The following is a 23191-nucleotide window of genomic DNA, read 5'->3' as shown; positions in this document are numbered from 1 at the left end:
CCCTCCTGCTGCCCACCGCCAACCAACCATCCCTGTGACCGCCACCCAGGTCACTTCCGCTGGTCAGAGTGCGTGGTGCTTCCCACCTGCCTAGGTGGCTGTTCCTTCGGTTAATTTAGGTTGCAGACGGGAGAGAGGCAGCAAGGCAAAAGCCTTAACCCTGTCTCCAAAGTAAGCGGATTGGTTATTTTGTTTTTCAAAGAAGAGGTCCCATATACAATTAAAACTTGTTTCTGGTAAACCTCATTCCAGGAAGGACGGGCTTTTAACAAAAGGCTTTTGACAGCTGCAGGCTATTCCATTTTTTTTAATGCCGAATGAAAAATCAATACATTTTTCTGGGTTATACATATTCAGAACGGGCCTGGTATTTCCATTATAATGGAGAGCGGGCGTCTGCACACCTCGCCTGTCAGCGCCGCACCAGCGCATTTTCCGAGCCACTGCTAAATATTTCAAACCTGATTTGATTGTGGCTCATGACAGCTAATGTTTCTCAGCTCTTGAGCCTGCCGACAGGCGAACTCACTTTATCCCCCTCCACCCCCCAAGCATCCCCCCCCTCCCCGTAAAATGGAATGAACAATTTCATTCTTCGGGGATCACAGATTGGTGTGTTATTTAAGTAACATGTTCGTGTGAGAGCCTTGGGTACAGACACCCTGATTCTTAAGAGAATTTCCAAATTTCTATCATATCAAGGCACTGTGGGGGCTTTGTCAGGTTTGAATTAATCTACATTATCCTGTTAAGAGGTAGGAACAGAGGGATTAGTTATAATCATTGATTGGCTCCCCTTCCCTTCAAGCCTGTAAGCGATGTGTAAAATACCCCCAGTGGACACGTCTGTAGACCCATTCTTTGGGGGAAAATGGTATTTTTTTTTTTTTAACCCAGATGCTCTCGTGGGTGAACTATCTGGGAAGCGTGTGCCGTGGTGGAATGCTGACCTCATAATGACGCTGTTTTCTGGGTTTGGCTTGTAGCTCCCACTCCTTGCACGCACCAGCTTCCGGGTTGCTCCCCAAACTCTTCCAGATCCCCAGGGGTTGGCAGCTGACACAGGTGAGCTGGAGAGCTCACAGGAGGAGACTCTGGGGACTCCTTGGCCAGGGGCTAGAGAGAGCATTTGTGGGAGATTTTTCTAGGTCCGTGCCTCTTTCAGGGTCAGTCTGTTTGCTGGGACTCTTGTGCCAGGAGGGCTCTGCTGCTCACGGGGAGCTGAGAGTGATTGGAGCAGGCTGGCCCAGCTCTGCCCTGGGCAGGGCGTCCTGGGAGTTGTCAGAAGAAAAGAGGCGGTCAAGGCATAGGTTTCTCCTGGGTAATGGCGCACACCCTTAATCTCAGCACAAGAGGCAGAGACAGGCGGATCTCTTGAGTTCGAGGCCAGCCTGGCCTACAGAGCTAGTTCCAGGACCGCAGGGGCTACACAGAGAAACCCTGTCTAGGAAACAAAAACAAAACCCCACAAAGCAAATAGGTTTCTAGATTGCTCCGAGGCCTTAGGCCATGTTTTATGTGGCAATGAAAGAAAGGCAGAGGGTACCACTGGAAGGCCGTGTTAGTTTTCTAGATTTCCTTCACTTTGGGCCACAGTGGAGCTCCCGCTGGTCGAGTGCTTGAGGCATGAAGCCCGTGGCTCCATCTTGTTCTCAATCGCAGCCCTTGGGAAGTGGAGGCAGGAGACTGTATGATCAGCATTAACCTCCACTACACAGCAAGTCTGAGAACAACCTGAGACTCAAGTCAATGACAAAGTTTCCCCTTCCCAGTTTCACGTTGACCATGGAGGCAGACAGGCAGGAGCACCCTAACTTGAGGGCCCAGGTGGGCACGACCATGAAGCTGGGCTCCTGCAGGATTGTAGCGGCCCCACCTCTGCTATCTGTTTAAACCAGAGTTGCCCGGATGCCTTGGACCCACTGCCTCCTTCTGAGAACTGGGGCTGAGGTGTGGGGAGTGACCTCCTTGCCCAGGTCTTGCTACGCCCTTGAGAAAGCATTTCTGCTGTACCGCAGTTAGGATGTGACAATCATTTCCTTAGTGCTCCGAGGGAAAGCCGGTGGTGTGGTCTGCTTGAGCTTCGTGGTGGCTGTTGTGAGTGTTGGTTGGAGGAGAGCAACTTATTTCTCGGAGCAAAGGACAGAATTTTCCAGATAAAACCCATCGCCAGCCCACACCTCCAGTTGTTCCTGCCATCTCTCTGTGGCTGATACTGCAGAAGGAAAGCCAGAAACATGGCCTCTGCCATGACCCCGGCCAGTTGCTACGACACAGGGTCAGGATGATCTGTGGGAAAACTGCCCCTCCATTCCACACTCCGTCAGCACACGAGGAGCTAGCAGGCAGCCCCAGCTCAGTGGGCAGGCTCTGGTCCAGACCCAGAGGCTCCTGCATTCTTGCCCAACACTCGTGTCCAGGGGCCAGGAGACCGACCAGCCCTTCCCTGTGGGTGCCCAAGCCAGGCCTTTGATGGAGAAAACTTACATTAAAAAAAAAATACTCCTGGGACCACTAAAGACACACCCTGTCTGCAGAGCATCAGGAGCCTGGGCTGTCCAGACAGATTTGCAGTTCGTATCCCTGTTTTTTAATCATTTCTCTACCTTTATTGGTATTCAGCTCTCACGGGTTTCCGGTCAGTGTCAGCCTGGGCTTTCATCTATGTTAAAGAGCCTTTACCCTCTCTCTGTTGATGAGATGGTATAAAGACAGATGGTGTGGCTGCTTATGAATGTTCTATTCTACTTCCCCAGGACTAGGCCATTCGCTTAGAGGCGTGTATTACTTCCACATGCTCAGGTTAGGCAGCTCAGACTTGTCTGCCTCCTAGCCAGCTGCCCTCCTGGGCCTCGCCATGCAGAGGGCGACACCTGTAGGTCACAGGTGGAACTGCAGAGACTCCTGTGACTAAAGGAGACCTGTTTCTTATTTTGTTGTTACTTTTTAAACTGGGGTGAGGACACTAGTCCCTGGTAAAAGGATCTGGCTTGTTTATAAGTTCCTTAATCATTCTTCCTAGAGCACACATACAGCATTCTCTTAGTATATAAGTCCAGATGATAAACCGAAGCCTAGAAATTCAAGTGGATTTACATCTTCCACAAAAAAATCAATAATAATAATAATAATAATAATAATAATCACCTCCTGAAGTAAAGGTACATGGTTTCTTACTGAATGGGGAGCTGTTCATTGTGACAGCCGGCCTATTTCCATCTGAGGTGATCATGGATGTGTGTGCCAGAGAGACGACATGCCCATTGAGCCAGCTCTGCCCAATCCCATGCCGCTACTTCTTCAATCCTGCAAATGATTTATGCCACGGAACATATTTAAAAGGCCCAGCTAGTGTGCATATGCCCAGTTTAGTACTGGTTAACTTACTGCTGGTATTGCCATTAAAGATGAATTCTATAACCATCTTATCAAAAGCATCAATGTGCAGAGAACATTTTACCTGGACACAAGATGGCATGTGTATCTTTTGGTACAACTTTCTTGTTTTGCCCTCTCATATTTAAGCTTTTTTTGTTTTTCTCTACAAGACTGTATGGTGTTGATATTGAGTGGTATGTCTACTGAATGTCAAGTCGTGAATGCCCGATTTTTGTCTATTTGAACTAAAGGTGAGGTCAGGAGACTCCGTTAACTTTTCTGCGCAATGAGCCAACAAAGACCACAGGAAAAACAGAGAGAGCCCCAGGTCATGTTGGGTAAGCAGCTCACGTGGTGTTGCCTCTGGGGCTCTCTGCTCTTGGTAAGGAAGAAAGGCTGTGTTCTTCGTCGGAGTTCGTTTTTCTAGCTGTCGATACGCTGTCATCTTTCTAGAAGACTTAGGAAAACACAGTTCTAGAATACTCCTGGCCTTGAGTATTTTGGAAACCCATAAAGACCAGTTTGCGGTGACTGTTCCCTCCTCCTGTGGGATACAACTTAGAGGCTAGTTCTGGGGGGATCAGGAGCTATAATACCTGAAATATTTAAAGGTGGGTCTGAGGCCAGCCTAGGCCACAGTATGAGACCTTATCTCCAAAACAAAGCAACCGACAAAGCAGGCTTGTGGTTGGAGAATCTGATAGTGGCACTGACTAGAACCCCAGTCCCGGATTCTTGATTGTATCCTGGTCTTGGCTCCAGCTGAGGCTGGTCCGAGCTTCTTGTGATGGGGTCGGAGTGTGTGTCTCATACTTGTGAACCCAGAGAGGTGCATGGCAGATTCTCCATCACTTCAAGAGATTTTCACCTTGACTATTTGTTTTAGTCTTTAAAAAATGGGGGGGGGGTGTGCGTGCGTGCGTGCGTGTGTGTGTGTGTGTGTGTGTGTGTGTGTGTGTATGTAATGTACCTATGTGGACACCTGCGCTAAGCACACATGTATGGAGGTTAGGGACCAGTTCTATGGGGTTGGTTCTCTGCTCCTATCATTATGGAGAATCTGGGGCTCACACTCAGTCCACCAGGTTTGCAGAGTGCTGAGCCATCCTCCAGCCCTGAATCTTCCTCTCAACTCCCATGAAGTGCCTGCTTTGGTTGGTGATCCAGTGGTCAGGAGCCCAGGGACCAAATCCTGTCGCTACAGCATCTTCCCTTCTCGCCGTGGGCAGAAATGGTCAGCTCCATAGCCAGTTGACCTTGGGCAGTGGCTGTTCCACTGTGCGTTCTTTCCGCCGTGCCTTCCCCATCAGGCTTCTAGAATTTCCTATGCCAATAAAACATATCACTGATGTTCTGTGACTCTTCAGAACATAAGTGACTGCAGGAGCTCCTGTCACCGTCTGGCACATGTAGAGACACTGCCGGGCCAGGGAGGACTCAGCCACCGGGTCTGATCTAGTCTCCAGCCAGAGTTCAGTAAGCGACCGCTTCGCTTGGAGAGAGCTCAGGCTTGGCACTCAGAGCCTATCTGGAAGTCACTGGCACACATGTAGCACCATTCAGGCCTCACTGCTGCTCCATCCCTGGGCACACCCTCAGCCCCACTGGGCCACAGGGGAGACAGGAAGGGCCGAGTCACCGACATCTGTGCTTTGTGGGGCTAGGAGTGGGGCCTCCATCACCTTCCCAGCTTTTATCCTTGACATCTCTGCTTTCCCATATTTCAGAAGAAGCCGTCGAAGATGCCGAAGGACCCAGTGAAGCACCCGCTGACCCAGAGGAGCTGGCCAAAGACCAGGGGAGCGGCGGCGAGGAGGGCCAGAACAAGCGGGCAGGTAGTATGCATGGTAGAAGTCCTTGGCCCCGGGCCTTCCCCCTGGGAGAAGCGAAGCTGCACTGGGGAAACAGACCCACCCCTCAGCTCATCTTCCGAAGTATGTGCTCCAAGCATGCCAGAGAGGGAGTTTTGTTAGGTCCCCCCTTTTGTTCTTTCTTCTTTGAGTCAGGATCTCACTCGCTATAAAGACCAGACTAGCCTTGAACTTGCAGAGATGCCCCTGCCTTTGCCAGGGTTGAAGGCAAACATCATCATTCCCTGTTTCTCTTTCTCTTTTCCATATTCTTTTCTAAGCACCCTTTTTATTGAGCACCGGGCATCTGCCATTTCTTGGGCAGCTGCTCAGTGTTGTCGCCTTGTGCTTCTTGTCCTTCTCCTTCTGTTGAAGGCCCATCAAAGACATTTGCCACACGGATCTTGGTTGAGGTCACCCCTTATTCTCAGCCTTAAGCTTACCAGAGGCAGCGGAGGGTGGGCACCGTTCTGCGTCTGGGGACCTGAGAAGGGCCTGCGCACCCTTCCCAGCATTCCCCTCCACAGAGGGACAGCAGTGTAGTCTGGCGGAGGAACATTTTAGCAAAAGCAGAACAAATTGAAGAAGCCAGGGCAGGAAGTGCTATTTCTGGAAAAGCCAGTGCCAAGAGAGGAGAACGGCCATTTCTCAAGATGACAGGATCTCTATCCTGAGGAGAGAAGAGTTGAGACAGAAGAAAAGCTCAGGGGTTTGGAGGAGGTGCTGAGTCATTTCTGAGAGGATTTACTGGGCAGATAAGTCTCGCAGACACCGTCACAATGCTAGCAGGAAATGCTGTGACAAGCAGCAGAAATTATTCTGTTTGGTCAACCTAATTCTTACCACCATGCGCAGTATTATAATTCTTTGATTTTTTTTTTTAAAGAAAATATTTACCTTCTCGAGTCTGTATTGGTTAGGCCTTTGTTACTTTTCTAGCCAAGACTGTTCTTAAATCATATTGAGGGTTGGGGGTTGGCCTTCATTATTTAAACAAGATACAGAATCTTGGAGAGAGGCCAGAGGAGAGCAATGAAAATGACTGACGGTCAGAAGTCCTGCCTCTGTGACGAGCCTGCGGAAGTCAGGGCTGTGTGGCCTAGAAAACTAAAGTTTGGGAGGCTTCCAGAGAGCAGGGACAGGCGCAGGGAGGGGAAGCTCCCTGAGGGAGCAGAGGATAGGACACAGGCTGAGCAGAGGGCTGCGCCAGGTGGATTTCACTGTCCCTGTGGCCCAGAGTCCTCTTTTTGAAGTAGGCTCTGTGGAGTTTCAAGCCCGATCTTGCCATATCACTGAGTGTCAGGGTCAGATTCCCTGGGAGGGTTTGAGGGAGAGCCAGGGAGGAAGGGGCGGTCATCAGTGAGCAAGGTCCCCTTAGATGCAGGAAGAGGTGTTTCTACCTGTGTTAAGTTTACCATAGCGAGTCCCTGGTTTTTCCTAAACTGTTGAGGTGAGACATATAAATAGGCAGCGTATACAGTCACCAAGCATCGTGTGCCCCAAGGGGAGCACGTTTTGCCAACACACTCTAAAGGCTCCAGTGACCTTCAAGGTCACCTGGGTGTTCGCGTGATCTGGGTACTTGGTTTCTGGTCGCAACCCTGCCATTTGCAGGGTGACAGTGCTGAGTCTCTTAACCTTTTCGTGCCTTCGTATTTAAATGAGAGAGATTAAGAGGAGTGCCCAGTGTCGTGTTGTCCTAATAGAAGAAGCTCAGGAAGGAAGCCAGGAACATGGTCAGCTTTATGTCTGGAGTTTGTTTACCAGTCAGTCAAACCTCAGGCAAACCAGTAGCCATCTCTGTTGGCTCTCTCCATTTGAACATGAAACCAACGACCCACAGTGGTGGCTTCTAAGACGTTTTGAAAAGTTAACAGAAGCAGTAGACAGGGGTTTAACCAGGTCTGGTCACTGATACTTGGTGTGTGTTTCTTGCATCCCATGTGGGCACTAGACACATTATAAAAGGATGCTTTGTTGTAAAGCTCCTACTATGTGCAGCACCCTACACTGCCAGCTTCACGTGTGCTTTTCACACCCGTGCAGTCTGTATAGGGCAGGCTTTGTTGAGGTCGGTCAGTTCAATTAAACTAGCCTGGTGTGTATGATTGAGAATGAATACCATCTTCCATCTTAGTGCCAGCGGGCATGTTCAGCAACCAGGAGGCCCCTAAAAGGTGTAAACCGAGAACCATAGAGTTCATGTCCCTAACAAGGCTCTCCTGTCCGCATTCATCCATGCAACGGGCCCAACTCTTGCTCTATGCCTTAGAAGACACAGAGGAACAGTGACTCAGGGCACCCCTTGACAGATGAACAGAAGTAAAGGAAGAAGGCAGGCTTCCTTGCTGACCCCTCAAATGACCCTCCTCTGACCTGAAGCATAGTTCTGTCTATGGCATCTGAGTTTGTAATGGCAGGCTTTCTTGAAGCACTTGGAGCTAATTTGATCTTGGAATAGATACAGGTGTCAGCCACTAAAACCATCATTTTGGATGCTTAGTATTTTGTTTAAAAAAAATTGTAATTAAAAAATAAGTCTGCATGTTTTTCGTTTGTTTTCTAAATTGAGCTGTTGCGCGATCTGATTGAGCATGCTGGGGGCTGCCTCTTCCCCGCAAACACGTAAACAGTGATTTTCCAGAGTGCTGTGGTGACCAGTGACTGCTGCTGGTGCAGATTAGTGTTTCAGAGGGGTCTGGATAATTGGCATCTTTCCCTATCCATTGATGTAGCATGAGGGCCGGCTTGTTGGGGTTTCCGTCCCGCCGGGTACCCCAACAAGCCGGCAAGTCCCAAAGAGAAAAATCATACATAGGACTCCATAAGGTTATAAACTGATTGGCTCATTAGGTCAGGCTTCTTGTTAACTCTTATAACTTATATTAACCCATTATTCTCATCTATGTTAGCCATAATGGCTCCGTACCTTTCTCAGCTGGGGAAGTTACATGCTGCCTCTTCAGTGGTCTGCGCAGGAGTGGAGAGAGAGCTTCCTGTGTCCCAGAATACTCCCAGTCTCTTTGCTCCACCCCTACTTCCTGTCTGGCTTTCCCGCCTATACTGCCTGCCTGGCCAATCAGCGTTTTATTAAAATATGATTGACAGAATACAGACAATTCTCCCACACCATATTGATTTTGGAGTTTGGGGTTTTGGGTAGGAATGGATAATCTTGAAGATGTTTGTTGTCTTCTGTTGCTTTTTATGGGATCAAGACTGGCGATTTCCTTTGTGGATAACCCTGAGACTAAATCCACGTGTGATCGGTCAGACAGGGACCAGTAGTTCCCTCCCTGAGCTCCTACAAGGCACTGGGCCGAGTTCCAAGGACCACAAGTTTAGGGGAGGCTTTTGTTATCAGGGCACATGACACTGTCCTTGGGCTTTCAGGATGCCTGTTGTCAAAATAACAGTACAGGACCTTGTATGAGTACCAGAATGTCCAATGTCTGTATTGAGCTTATACCCAGAGGCAGTAAAATTTAAGTTTTGTTTCATTTTAATGAATATAAAGTAGCCACATGTGGCTCAGAAGGAACAAGATTAGCCCCGAAAGAATTCATCACGGGTGCTCTGACTCTGAAACTGGCTAAATCTGGAGGCTTCCCCTCTGACCTTCCTGGCACAGATGGGTGCCCAGGTACTTCTTTCTTCCCAGATAGGTGGGCAGGGCTTCTGTGGCCAGCGCCAGTCACAGCTGCTGATGCTCCATCCCAGGTTTCCCTGTGTGCCAGGACCGCTTTCCGACAGAAGTGTGCCCGATTCTCACTCTCACACTGGAAGCGAGAACACGGCTACCCTCCCACTTGTGCCGTTCTGCAGGCTCGGACACTTAGGCTGAATAAGCTCAGGCAGGGTACAGAAAGTACACAGGCAGATTGAGAACCGTATCCTGCTTTCCTAAACCTAGGACAGGAATGGGTTTCTCTGTGTGGGTCCTGGCTCTCCTGGAACTCACTCTGTAGACCAGGTTGGTCTCGAGCTCACTGAGATCCGCCTGATCCTCTACTTCCCAAGGGCTGGGATTAATGGTGTGCACCACCACTGCCCAGCCAGGAATGGGCTTCTTAGTTAAGCACTTGATCTGGTTTGCCTCACTGACCGAATCATAAGGAGTAGATCCCAAAGCTGTACAGTGAAAATGGCAACCCAGCTCAAACCAGCATGTTCAGAATGACCTGGATCGTCTGCTGGGAGTGTAAACACTTGCCCAGCGAGCCTGCTGACCTGAGTTCCATCCCTGAACCCCCCCCCCCAACGGAAGGAGAAAACCAGCTCTGACCTCCACATGCGCATCTTGACATATTTGTGTGCTTAGTACGCACACATCCGATAAAACAAACTTCAGCGAAAGCAGGTTGTGAGCCTGGAACGGGAGGGCTCTGGGTGTGAAGCTAGGAAGGCCATTAGCTACTGAGTAACGATTGGTCGTGGGACTTAGTTATGGAATCCTGGGGTCCTGTCTGTGAAACATGGTCAAGTACCACCAGCCCAACCACCCGTGGACTCTACATGTATGTATGTATGTATGTATGTATGTATGGCGTTGAAAAGCAGGGTCAGGTTTAGTCAATGCGCAGTCCGGTGGGGGTGGGGCAGGGCAGCATGGGAAGGCTCTTCGAAGCCAAGCGTCTGCTAATGGACTGCCATTTCCACTGTCCGACTCTGTGGTTTTCTCCTTTGAAACTTGAACATGACCTCTTGTTGTCGTCTGCTGGAGTTGATTTGAGTGTGCGCGTTTGAGATTGAAGAGCCCCCAGTGTCCCCCACTAAACAGTGATTAACGCTGTGATTAGCCAAGTCAATCATTAATTGCTATAAATTAATTATACAATTAATGTGGTGCTTCATCACCTATAATTAGGGGACAAGATTGAGCTGTTGGCAGAGAACCACAGTGAGATGGTTATTGAAAGGCTATAGCCACCATGGTCTCTAGCCACAGAGCTCCAGACTCTGGCTAAGGGGACTTGAGACAGGATGACCAGGGGACGGGATGCTAGGGTGTTGTAAAGGGGCAGGGCGTGGGGGTAGAGCACCAGCTGAGCCTAAAGCAGAGGCATGGTGCTGCTCTAAAAAGTCTCTTAACTGGTGCTTCTGTGTATATTTTTGTTAAATTTTCTGTTAGAACTGCACAGGAGTGCTTTCTCTTTTCTGGAGAAAGGGCCCAAAGGGACTTTACTCTTATTTTTTTTTTTTAACTCCACGATGCTCACCTAACTCGGAGCAATTAGTGCAGCGGAGCATCCATGATTTGAATCTATGGGAGATGGCTATTAGAGGAGGTATTAATGGGCGACCGTGAGGGGAGAGCGTGTTTATGGGCGATGGCGCTGGCAGGCATGATTTCAATCGGGTTTGACATGTTTAACATAAATGTATAGTGCACGGCTCTTGCCGCGTATGAATAATTCCTACGGAGCCACTGCCCTTCTAATTACTCAGTCTGAAAAAAAAAATCAGGGCAGGCGCATCCTGGTGGAAATCTATTATCAGCCCTCCCTGTTCTCTGTTGTTTACAGCACTGTAGAGAGATGCCACAGTATAGGGGACTCAATGCCCAAAACGGAATCCGTCACAGCCTAGAAGGGGCTGCTGCCTTCTCCCCGTCTACCTCCCCCCCATCACCTTCCTCTCTCCCTCCCCCTCCTCCTTTTTAAATTCAGTCAGCTACATGGAGGTAAAACAAGGTACATGCTAAGAGGAAACACGGGTTGAAGAAAGGTCTGGGCTTGCAGGTGTCAGCAGCCATAGGTTCCTTTCCATGCGTGACCTTAGGTCTTCGACCTTCCGTTGCCCAACCCATAAAATAGCGGGTTGAACCAAATTCCAGAACTTAAAATTCTGGGACCATAGATGTTTAACCAGAAGAAGCATTGTTGAGGGGTAATATAACCTCCAAGAATATTAGTTACTCAAGTCAGAGCACCAGTTACGTTTCCCAAAGGTCTTGCTAATGTGTGGGCCTGTAACACGGCACGGTCCTGGATAAAGGGTTCAAACAGGCTTTCTCCAGGGGATCAGACAGCAGCAGCCCACGCTTCTCGGTGAACATGGTCATCACAGCCCAGTGTGGTGTGGGTAACAGTGGCAGTGTCACGTGAGCAAATGGCCAGCCAGCCCTGTGTTCCTGGAAACCATCTCATTCCCCAGCACCATACACCCCTCTACAGAAGTAGCCTGGTTCCATATCATTCTGGCTCTTGCTTCCTTCTCCACCTCACCCCAAAGTCGACTTGCCTCTGCAGTCTAGTAGGAGTGAGGGAATGCCAGGAGCCATGTTGGCGTGGCCTCTTTGGCGCATGTCCTTACGGGCGACACGGGTTTTTGTTTTCACACGGCTAGAAATTGTGTAATTGTCAGCCTTTCCAGGGTCCCCTTGTACCCCTATCCTCTTTCCCATTTTTGGACCGCTTTTAGCAGAACTTGGCTGCTTGCAGTCACTGCAGGCAGAATCCTGTCTCACGACTGACAACAAACCAGCAACTATTTTTATGGTGGTAAGCAAAAATAGATATAGGGTGTGGTATGTAGCTAGACTTGCCTGAATTCCAGCAATTCAAAGCTTGGCTCTGAGAATTATATTGTTAAGTCATCAGTAATAGGACCTATCAGTTGAGTGTGTGTGTGTGTGTGTGTGTGTGTGTGTGTGTGTGTGTGTGTGTAGACATGCGAAAACTCTAAGCAACTTTGTAGCAGAAGTGTCGTGTGTAATCAGATAATCATGCACAGTGTAATGAGAATCACCCTTAAGGTATAGATTAGGGGCATGGCATGTAAATGAAGGTGTAAACCATTGTTCGTTGCTATGGAAAACACTTTATAGCGGATCAGGAAGGTAGCTCTGCCAGCAGGGGCTTGGCTTTGTGAGTACAAGGGGCTGAGTTGGAACCTCAGAGCCCATGTTTTAAAACAACTGGATGTGGGGCATGGAGCTATAGTTCAGCTCCAAAGAGCTGGAGGCAGGTGGATCCCTGGGACTTGCTGACCAGCTCCCTAGCCCATTCGGTGCCTTGAGGGCCACAGAAAGACGGCACCTGAGAAATGACAGCTCCAGTTATCTTCTGGCCTCTGTCCATGTACACACACAAGGAAATGACAAGCCTGTGATTCTCACTCTGGGACCCTGTCGATCTTCCCTGCCTTGTTTGAGCTTCAGATTTCATGAAGGGCTTCTGTGAGAGTCATAGCAGGTTTTTTTTTTTTTAAACATGCCCCAGTGCCTCATGGGACATCACTTTTCTTTGGCATAGCCATTCTTCTTGGGTCCCCTGTTATCTTGATTTTTTGTAGCTAGAGAGCTGCGTGCCGTAGATTAGGACCTCCTGGGTGTCAGAGCTCTGCTTAGCTTTCTCCGTGACGCACCAGCGGGCCCTTTAACCTTCTAGGTCAGACATCCATTCCCCACCTTGCAAACTGAAGACTGTATAACACAGCTACTTTCATTATATGAAAAATGGAGAAGCCTTACAAATTCTGTGCTTTTTAAGATACCATGTAATTGTCAGCTGTGTATGTGATGGGTGGCGAGTTACATGACTTCTACTGAGCTTGGTGTGTGTTGCTTAACACTGCTCAGAAATGACCCCAGTGTCTGTTAATTAAATTGCATGGCATGAGAACTTTGAAATACAAACGACTCTACTTTCTGCTTAGGGCATCCAGCCCTTGGGGTAGCAGAAGTGTTTCGATTACTGTTGATAAAAAATAAAGTTAGGATGCTTTCACTTGTCCTAAAACCAGGGACTCTCTTTCATATGGTTTCACCGGCCCGCACGGGCTCCTACTCCCAGACACTTCTAAAAACGAAACCTGTGCAACAAGTGTCTGAGACTTTCCAGCGCCCTAGGCCCTGTGGTCGACCTCCGCTTTGGTCGATTCCTCGAAGCCCTGTGCGTGGAGGTGACTGCAGGTTCAGTGCCCTCGATAAAGTGATTGTAGTCTCCCAGCCGGGATCTGATCCGATTGTAAGCGCCTGCGGGGACCACCATGCCTTATTCCCTGGCAATGAGGACTGATAACTTCCTGTCAAGGGAACTTGGCCCAAGAAAAAAAGAAAAGCACATGGAAAAGCAGCAGGTTCGAACCCTCCCGAAAGGGACATGGGAACCACCTCCCCTGTGCACACATCCCGTAGCTTTGGGAGTGCCGTGAGCAAGCCAAACAGGGAGACTGTGAAATCTCAGGCAGCCATACATGCCTCATTTTCCATGCTGACAGAGATGACTGACAGGGGTCTCCCCAGTCTCCCCCGAATGCTAGAAAAGGGGACAGTGATTTCCGTTTGCTGACAAGGCTACAGCAAGGTCGAGGAGAAAGCTGCTTTGTCAGGGGGAGGTTTCATTTGGTGGTCCTGTCGTCACGGGCACATTCCCAAGCTGCTGTGGTTTCGTGAATGAACTTAGTCAAAACCCGAGGACGTTAGGTTTGAACTAGGAAAGCACTGGGAGAGTGTGATTATATTTGCATCTTTGGGATCTACACTTGGGACCTACAGAGATTGACCCTCGCTGACCTAAAGGATGCTTGAGCCTGTGAAGACTGAAGGACTTCCGTTAATTACCTATGGCCTGGTCCCATGAATTGTGTCTCCATTGAGTTTTTGCTGTTTTGTTGTAGGTTTTGGAATCAGTGTATTATGTAGCCCAGAATAACTATGACCTTGAGATTCCCCTGCCTCGGCCTACCTAGTCTTGAGGGGACTAGCACATCCCACTGATGTATCCCCTGCGTGATTCCACCTCTGGTTGCTCCATGGTCATTATAGTCACGTCAGGAAGCCCAAGGGGAGCACGGTGAATACAGACCCGACTGTATCCTCTGCCTGTGGCCACTGAAGCAAGCAGCTTGCCCAAAGCCAGGGGCTGACAGGATGCTTTGTAGGAACTGACATGAGGCCAGAGGCAGGCAGAGTTGGCTGGCTGCTTCCAGGTTAGGAATCAGGAACACTTCTCAGGTCCCTGACACCTGGCACGAGCCAGGCTCACGGTGGTAACCAGTACCTTCAATAGTCAAGACAGCCGGGCTGGCCTAAATGAGGTGGTGGCTGTTTTGACTGGTGCTTCATTCACAAGCCTGACACAGAGGGAGCAAGGTGTCTCCCAAGCGGAAATACAAGATGTCCTTTTGGGAGCTCAGATCAGCGTAGTTAAGCAGCCTTATGCATCTTTCAACAAGGAATTAGGGCAGCGGATTGATGCCTCTGATATAGAACGTAGTACCGTTTCCTCCCCAAAGATACAAAGCAGCAGCTGCCGTGGCACCCACCCGTTAACACGGGCCACGCTCCACCACGAGGCTTCCAGTGTGCTCCAGGGAGACCGCTTACTGGGAAGACTGTGACCCCACAGCTCAGGATAGTTGCCAGACCACCGCTCCCAGAGACAAACTTGTGCAAACAGCAGTGAATGTAGATTTGTACATCCTCCCGGGGTTGAAGTTTAGGGGACTTTGGCCAGGACGGCTTGCCGATGCATAGGCAGGGAGACTGGCCCTGCCCCTTTGGGCAAACTGAGCAGAACTTAACAGGCTTTTGCCTGGTTTCCCGGGACCTGTGGGAAGAGATTTCTCACAACAAGGCACCCTGACATTCTGGGTCACAGAGCAAACAGAACAAATGCGTGGAGGTGCTGCTGTCTAGATTTCTGACTTTGAAAATGTGTCTGTATTTGCTTTTAGAGTGAGTGGACGTCCTTTAGGGATAACTGCATGTAATCCTTCACCCTTGGCCAGAGACACTTGACACTGAGACCAGGCCTGCCTCTTCTCCCCAAACTAAGCCACAAGTCTCAAATCGCCAGAGTCGTGGAGAGGGGACTGGCAGGTGTGCCATGCTTGTCAGACTCTTGAACTTAATTCAAGCTGGAGCAGAATTTGTTATGACTCCTACCAGCGGCAACAAGCGCTGATCCCCGGGTAGCTGTTTTCCAAGTGTGGTCCCCGGAACACCTGCCTCACCAGGGAACTTTCTGGAAAGGCATTCTCTGGCTCAGAGAGCCCTACAGAATCAGAGCCTCTGCAGGTAGGGCCTGGAGTCAGTATTCATTGAGCCTTGCAAGGAATTTGGACCCTCTCTGGAGTTCCTGGAGCCGAGTGCTGCAATCCCAGAGACAAAAGCTAGGGTCGTTTATTTATCCACCAAGTCCTGAGTTCCTTCTAGACTAGAGAAGATGGGGGTGTCTAGAAGAGGTCGGTGCAGGTGCTGAGACTGGGCAGCTGGCACCATCAATGGCAGCATTAGAGGGGACAGAAGGGTGCTGTCACAGTGACAGGGGATTCAAGCCTGGGGAATCTTCAAGGAGCGCAGCTCATAAGTGGCACTGGGTCCACGGCCTATGCTTGCTCTGTCCTTGAAACTTCTTGTGGGCCAGTGCTTGTTTCGGAGGGAAAGGGGAAGCAATGGTGTCTGAGATGGTTTTCAGGCGCTGCCCCGTCTTGTTTGTACTGAGTTGATGGAGAGAAATTGATCTCCTTAAGTTACAGTTGTACCCATCCGTGCTGAACTCAAAGGTTTCTTAGAAAAGGTCTTTCTAGAAATACAAAGTCTTCACTGGTGAGACCTGTATGGCATGCTGAACCAGTGTGGGCACCGTCTTTCACTCTGGGGCTGATGACCCTTGAACCTGCTTCCTAGAGACCTGCTTTCTATAGAGGAACACAACTTGGGCTGCCATTCCCGAGGAGACGCCTCAGTAGGCAGTTGTCAGGCATGGAGGAGAAGCTCCAGTTCTTAGCGGGAGCGCATCGCCCCTCCCCTGCTGTGTCTTCAGAGGCCTGCTTCTGTTCACTGGAGATCTCTCCCAACCCTCTCCAAAGCATCTTGAAGTGTCTGGCTAGAGGCAGGAGACCGCGCACGCCTAAAGACAGCTGGCAGCAAGGCAGACTCTTCAGAGGAATGTTGCTCTCTGAATTAGCGGAGGAAGAGAGTTAAGCCAGATCTCTGGCCACTTAGCAAGCGCAGTAGCTCTCTCCAGCACAGAATCAGGAAGCCCAGCTTCTCCCCCGGGGAACAAGGAACGGCAGCAAGCGCCAAGATCAGCTCCCCTCACATTGACAGCCTGAAGATCACAAAGTCCTTCTGGAGGCACGGCACTTGTGCTGCTGAGAGGGAGTGGGGGTCTGTGAGAACCCGAGGGAGAAGGAATGAGGGGAAGAATGTGCACCTCGCCTTCCCTTTAACAAGAGTCTTGAGCTGCATGGCCGCTTTCAGATCTAGTGAACATCCGTGTGTAGTGTGCCCGGGTAGCTGTCCCAACTCTAACTCTTTAATAAGAAGTTGTGTGAGGAAAAAGAGTTGCCACTTAGTCAATGGAGATAGATAAAAGATTGCTGTAAATTTCTGGGGCAGGTGGCAAGCTGGTTTACGGAATGCAAGGCGATGAGAACCTCTGGCTTACGGAAAGTAACATGAATTAATAATCATTTAATTGGCTCCTCCATTACGCTGCTGGTTTGGGAGATGGAAGTTTAGATGGAGGGGCTGTCAGCTTTGCTTCAGCCGTGAGTCGGAGGCTGCGAAGTGGGGGGTGGTGGCGGCCTCTGGACTCACGACTGCCCGGTGGTATCCCAAGCGCTCAGTGGGCTCACCCCAGGGCCCCACAAATGAAGAAACTCAGCACACTGGTAAATATCACCTTCAAGTGACCAAGAGGGGCAATGGAGAAGGAACTTCCAAGTCATGTGGGCAGCTCAGTCCCTACTCAGGATCTCCCTAAGGTAGTAACTCTGGCCGAAAAGAAGCTGGCCGTGGTGTCCACCATGCCAGCAGCTCCCGTGCCAGTTAAGCTGGTGGGAGGATGCATTTTACATGGGAACACAGAAGGTAACTCTGCCAGTACCTCCGTCTTCTCAGATTTCAAGCAGTTATCCTGCCTAACATTTTGAGGAAACCAGAAACTGGGACCTTACGGTTCCCTTTACTCTCCTCCATGTTTCTCACAAAGCCTTTGCCTTACTTGGTTTCAGCATCACACGGCCCATGACCCTAAATGAGAAAGAAACATGTAATGCATGGAGTTCACAATCCACGGGGGCCATACCTACAACTCTTTGAATTTCAGTGACTCAGGTTCAGAATTTGTGAGAGGAGACTGAGGTTGGGGAAGCGTTTGCTCTAGGAAGACTCTTTCCTCTGGAGTTACAGAGACTGACACTTAGATGCCTTGTTCCCATGCGCGCCACCCATCAGAAGCCTGCCAATGGACGCTGTTCCTAACAACAGATGGGTTCAAACATCATAAAACCTTTCATCAAAAACTACTAGCAAGTGCTGAGCATGGTGGCTCACACCTTTAATCCCAGCACTTGGGGAGCAGAGGCAGGCTGATCTCTGTGAGTTCAAGGCCAGCCTGGTCTACATAGAGAACTCCAAGACAGCCAGGACTACATGGAGAGACCCTATCTCCAAAAAGGAAAGAGAGAGGCAGAGAGAGAGAGAGAGAGAGAGAGAGAGAGAGAGAGAGAGAGAGAGAGAGAGAAAAGAAAAAGAAAACTACAAGCAAACTTTCATGAATTCAAATGAGCTTTCTTCCTTCTCTTCTCATGAATGGAAGAGCAATAACTTACTACTAATTATTAATAATTAATAAAACATACTGATAATTATTTTTAGACGTTAAATAAATACTTGCCAGACAAATGCGATAAGGCCGAATAATATATAGAGGTGGATGTCTCCGTTCACAAATGGTTCCCCCCTCCCCAAGAAGTCATGCGCAAAGCCGTGTTTCCCCCTTGAATGTAGAGGAATCTCATGGCCTCTGACAGAGAAGCAGGAATCAGGCCACCACCTTTCAGTGTTTGTCCTTGTCAGGTTTAGTGGCCCCGCCCACCACGACCTAGGAGCCTGTGACAGGAAGCTGAACTCTAGAAACACTTCTGAAGCTGTGACAGCGACATGCTGGTGTCTGCTGGGTAAGCTGGGCAGGGCAACCCTAACTCCCAGCTCCTGAGTCTGTACGCGTGACCTGTTAGGGTTAGTAGCGGTTCTGCCCAGCTTTCCCCTGTACCTGAATCTCATCTGCCTTGCCTTAGGTAGTGTGCCATGCACCGTGTGCGCCGTCCCTTGACTCCGTACCGCATTCCTTTGCATTGCTGGGAGCCCAGCATGTTTCCTGTGAGGATTCATGGAGATTTCAAGTATTTCATATGACATAAGTGCCAAAAGGGGGAAAAACAAACAATCCTGCCTTAAACAGCAAAGTAAAGAAAAAAAAAACCCTGCTGTTTTACACAGCATGGATCCAAATACCCACTTTACATGGACAGCTGAATTTAAGTGCTAAGTCACTTAATTATAATATTTAAAATGATGTAGCTACACAACAAACTTAGGAAATTAACCGGATGCTGTTACCTAAATATGATAACTTTCTATTTTTTCCCTCCAATTCTTATGGTTTATCTATAACACAGTATAATGTACATTTCATCTTCTCTGACTTGTACTTCTGATTTTTTCATAACAATCATTTTAATATCTGTAATACACACAGGAATGGCAGTGCAATCACTTATTAGATCATGCCCTACTGTATAATACCCAGTTTTTGCTCATTTGTTTCCTCATCCCCAGCCCAGGTATTAGCAATTGAGTGTCTGGCGCATGCTAGGCAAGCCCTCCACCCCGGGCTACATCCCCTGGACTTTATTTTTGACAGAGTCTCGCTAAGTTGCTCAGGCTGGCCTGAAACCTACAAAGTCCTACTGCTTCCGCCCTTTAAGTAGCTATGCCTCCATGCCTGGCCTGATTGTTTCCCCTTCGTTTAATCATTCTTATAAAGACAACATCAGGCGGTTTCTGTTGTTGCTGCCCGTTAGCTGCAAAGATCCCAGGCACTGATAGTGGAAGCCATGTTTCTGAAGTTCATCTGTTTCCTCCTCACTGCCATGACATCAGAGAAGACTGAGAGTGACCAGCCATTGATGTTTTTAAATGGTGTTTTCTATATTGTCACATCCTTTTCTAGAGTTTAAGATAGAATGTAGAGATGTCTTCAGAGCAGAGAACCACAGCCCTTTCTCTCCTGGTGGTCATACCTCCTCCTCTCCTCATGTTGATGGAGAACTGTTGGCTACATGCAGAAATTATACAAAGAGTTCTAACCCAGTCTTGCTAGGAATTGGATTTTATGTCTGAGGTCAAGTGAGGGAGGGGCTAGTGTCAGATCTACTTGGCCTGACTCTGAGGAGCAGTCTCGCCACACCTTGAAGGTACATGCAGGAGACTGAGTATATGCTTGTCTTCTCCCTTCCTCCCTTCCTCCCTCCCTCTCTCCCTCCCTCTCTCCCTCCCTCGTTCTCTCCTCCCTTCTCTCCCTCCCTTCTCTCTCTTTCCCTCCCTCCCTCCTCTCTCTCTTTCTCTCTCTCTCCTCCTCCTCCTCTCTCTTCCTCCCTCCTCCCTCCCTCTTTTCTTTTAAATAAAGGACTTGGTGAGCTGTGGGGGTCTAATGTCCACTTCTGGGCAGATTTTATTTAGTAATAATGTTAAGTCGTCCTGGGTAGAAAGAAGATAAGCCGGAAGTTTGTGTACCTGTAGGTATAATATTTCATACATAGCCAGACTGTTGTGTTTCTGGGAAGAAAAGGGGCTGAGGGAGCCCAAGTGCCAGTTTGATTTAATTGTTTTCAAACCCTTTGTAACAGCTCTGTAGTTCAGGGTGGCAAAAGGAGCTTTCGGATCCCAGAGCGGTTGGGGGTTTGTGGGGGAAGAAGGGCAGCAAAGATCCCCACCACCACCCCCCCAAGGGAAAGAATAGTAGCTTCAGGTACCAGAGTTCTCACCTCTGCCACCTCACCACACTTCCTGTGTTCCGGCTGAAGGAAGAGGACGGACTCTGGTCCTTCAAAGAAGCTGAGGCTGCCCTAGTGTTTGCTATTCAGCTCTGAAAGCCTGAGATGAGCTGGGTGGTCTCAGTCTCGTTGCTCATTCATTTATACTGTTGAGCAGCCAATCAGTTGTCTCTTCTCGTAGCAGGGTGGCAAGTGATGGAGGCCTTTAGTGGGCTGTACCATTGTCCCATAGCAAACACGCCTGGGCAGGGATGGGCACCAGGAGTAGCACCTGGATCCTGGTTGCCTCTGCTGGAAGGAGGCTCTCTTCTTCCCTAGCGTAAGTTCTGAGCCTAATCTAATGCCTCACCACTTAGGGATGGAACTAAGGGCACAAAGAAGATGACTTGGAACAACTAAGCTTTAAAAATATTTTTAGGAATTCTTTGAGAATTTCATACAATGTATTTGGATAATATTCACCCTCAACTCCTTCGCTTAGCTCCTCCAAGATCCAACTCCGTCTCCCACCCCTCCCAACTTCATGTCCTGTGTTATTATTTCATCATCATCATCATCATCATCATCATCATCATCATCATCATCATCATCATTGACTCCAATTTGTGCCGTCTGTGTACTTCTGGGTATAAGGCCAAAACGAAACAGTATCTTCTGGACACGATGGATCCACCGCAGCCATGAACACACACACAGCAGGTGTGGTTGCCACCACGACACCTGCTCAAGATCCAGCCAGTCAACATTCTAGTAGGGAATGGGAAGAAGCTCATGAGCTCCCACCCCCAACTTCACAGTGGGGGCCGGGGGTCAGCCACACTGCAGTGGATGGACAGTAAGCCTGTAAAGAGCATATCATTGGTGGCTTCCGCTCACTGTCTGTAGCGTGTACTTGAAGAATAGTGGGGTGGGAGATGAGGAACCTGCTCATGGCAGAAAGAAATCTTACAGCTGGGGAAGTGTTCTTGCTGGGGCTGTCCCACGCCAGGGCCTGCTGGGGGCCAGGAGCTGGGAAATGGGCCATGGGGGAACTGTGTTACAGCACCCAGTTAATCAGCAGCCAGTCCATCACATTAAATATCCAGCCGTCATGTATCACCTTTCAACTGAAAACGAATAACTCCCATTAAGAGCAGAATGGGTTTGAAGTCGATCCGAGACAGATTAAAATACTGTTATGAATCTGTGCCGGGAGGAGGAAGGGGTCTGTGTGTAATATGCCTGCCCTTGTACTTTTTAAATAATAGATGCCCTGCAAACTTCAGACCAGGTTACCAAGATACCAGGGTTAAAGGTCACAAAATATACATTCTGGGAAGAGCCTCAACTTCCTGGAATATTTCTTGTATTTGGCAATTCAAAAAAAATTTTATGTATGGCCTTATGATTTCGATGAATAAAATTTATTTTTTTAAGAATAATTTATTATTAAAGTATGCAGTTCAGTGGACGAAGGCACTTGTCACCAAGCCTCACAAGCCGAGTTCAAAATCCAGGTCCCCCATGTTGAAAGATGAGAACCAGCTCCTGCCAAGCACCCTCTGGTCTTTATGTACACACGTGCACATGATGCAAGCATGTGCTACACACACACACACACACACACACACACACAGAGAGAGAGAGAGAGAGAGACTAAGTAAAGAAAATTTAATACAATACAAATTTTTAAGAAAACACACCTCTATAATGACAGTACCTTCATGTCCCCAGCAGAAGTGGTTTCAAGGTTGAATATAAAGTAAAAATACATGTCAAATAACAGAGAGTGAGACAGAAATCTGTTTTACCATGGAGTACAACTTGAGCTTCCTAAAACAGTGACTTAATGCTGAGCCATATCGTTTGTAATGGCAGTGATGCACATTTTCAGTTTTTTATATAAAATTATTTCAAAGAGCTTGCAGATGGAAAGCATCGGCAGCCACAAGGAAGCCACTCACACAAGCTCTTGCCCAGACCCAGCACATACGCGTCTGTCAACGTCACAGTTGGAGCAACTGTTCTGAAGCTGTGTGCATGTGCGTGGCGGGGAGTGGGGTGGGATTCACTTCCTACTTTCACTGTCAATTGCATTTTATGCTCTTCGCCGCTGCAGAAGGCTGAAAAATCCGCAACAGAGTTAGAAATAGACACGTAGCTTTATACCCTCCATGGCGATGAATGTGTCCTTTATCTGTCTCCCGCCCTTCATTATTTAATGTCTGCCTTCCTTACTCTCCTTCCCGCCTCTCTCTGTACCTGCACGGACCTCTGTTAACATATATTCACACACACACACATTATAGGCTCGGATCTGCATGTGAGAGAGAATGTGTAGCTTTGGCTTTGAGATTGGGTGACTTTGCTTACTATTATACGATCTAAATCCATCTATTTTCTTGTGGATGTTATGAGTTCATTTTTCTTTGGAGATGAATTACACTCCATTTTATATATGGTACCATATTTCCATTATCCACCCACCTGCTGATGGACAGCAAGGTTGGTTCCATTCCCTTGCTATAGTGAACAGCCAGCCATAAACACCAGGGTGCACACATCCCGGTGGTCAGGTATGGACTTCTCCGGGTGTGTGCCCAGGAACAGTATCTGGGGCAGACGGTAGTTCTACTTTTAATTCTTTGAGGAACCTCATTTCCATAATGCATGTATTAATTTACAGCCCCACCACTGGTAAATATGGATTCCCATTTTCTGTTTTGTTTTTGGTTTGTTTTTGTTTTTGGTTTGTTTTGTTTTTTCCATACTGCTTTAAGTAACATTCTAGAAAAAGTGGAATTTCACATCCTTTGTTGGCAAGGAGTATTGGGATGAGCAAACCCAGCCACCTAGGAATCTCTGTTTCCTCTAGAGGAGCCTTTTTTCTCCCCATTCAACCTTGAGCCCAATTATGTCTTCACCAAGATCTCCTAGGTCCTTCTCTCTGCTTCCTGCAAATCCTTCTGCCAGCCCTTCTGTCCCTACTATGTGATATTCAAGCCTCATGTGCCCCTCCGCATGTATTGTCTGGGGGGGGGTGTCTTCTTTTGACTTTTAGTGGCACAGGCAAGGGCAATATGGCTTGTAATGGTTTGTGAGCGGGAAGGACACTGGCCTCTTTCCAGCCACTCTGAAGGACCCTCATCTTCTGCAGCATCGCCTCAGCCTCACCTCGGGGCCACGCCCTC

At 48.7% G+C, this 23191-nt stretch overlaps 1 protein-coding gene across 1 annotated transcript in view; it reads left to right on the top strand.

Moving 5' to 3' along the window:
• Nucleotides 1-23191, top strand: part of Zfhx3 (zinc finger homeobox 3) — a 243177-nt gene that overhangs the window by 191550 nt on the left and 28436 nt on the right. Inside the window, 1 exon segment of the mRNA XM_048437325.3 lies at nucleotides 5106-5213. Within this exon segment, the coding sequence (XP_048293282.3) occupies nucleotides 5106-5213 (108 nt within the window).

This window comes from Myodes glareolus, chromosome 22 (genome assembly GCF_982192425.1).
Source record: "Myodes glareolus chromosome 22, mMyoGla1.1, whole genome shotgun sequence".
Taxonomy (NCBI): Eukaryota; Metazoa; Chordata; class Mammalia; order Rodentia; family Cricetidae; genus Myodes; species Myodes glareolus.
This window is presented reverse-complemented; position numbering and strand designations above follow the sequence as displayed.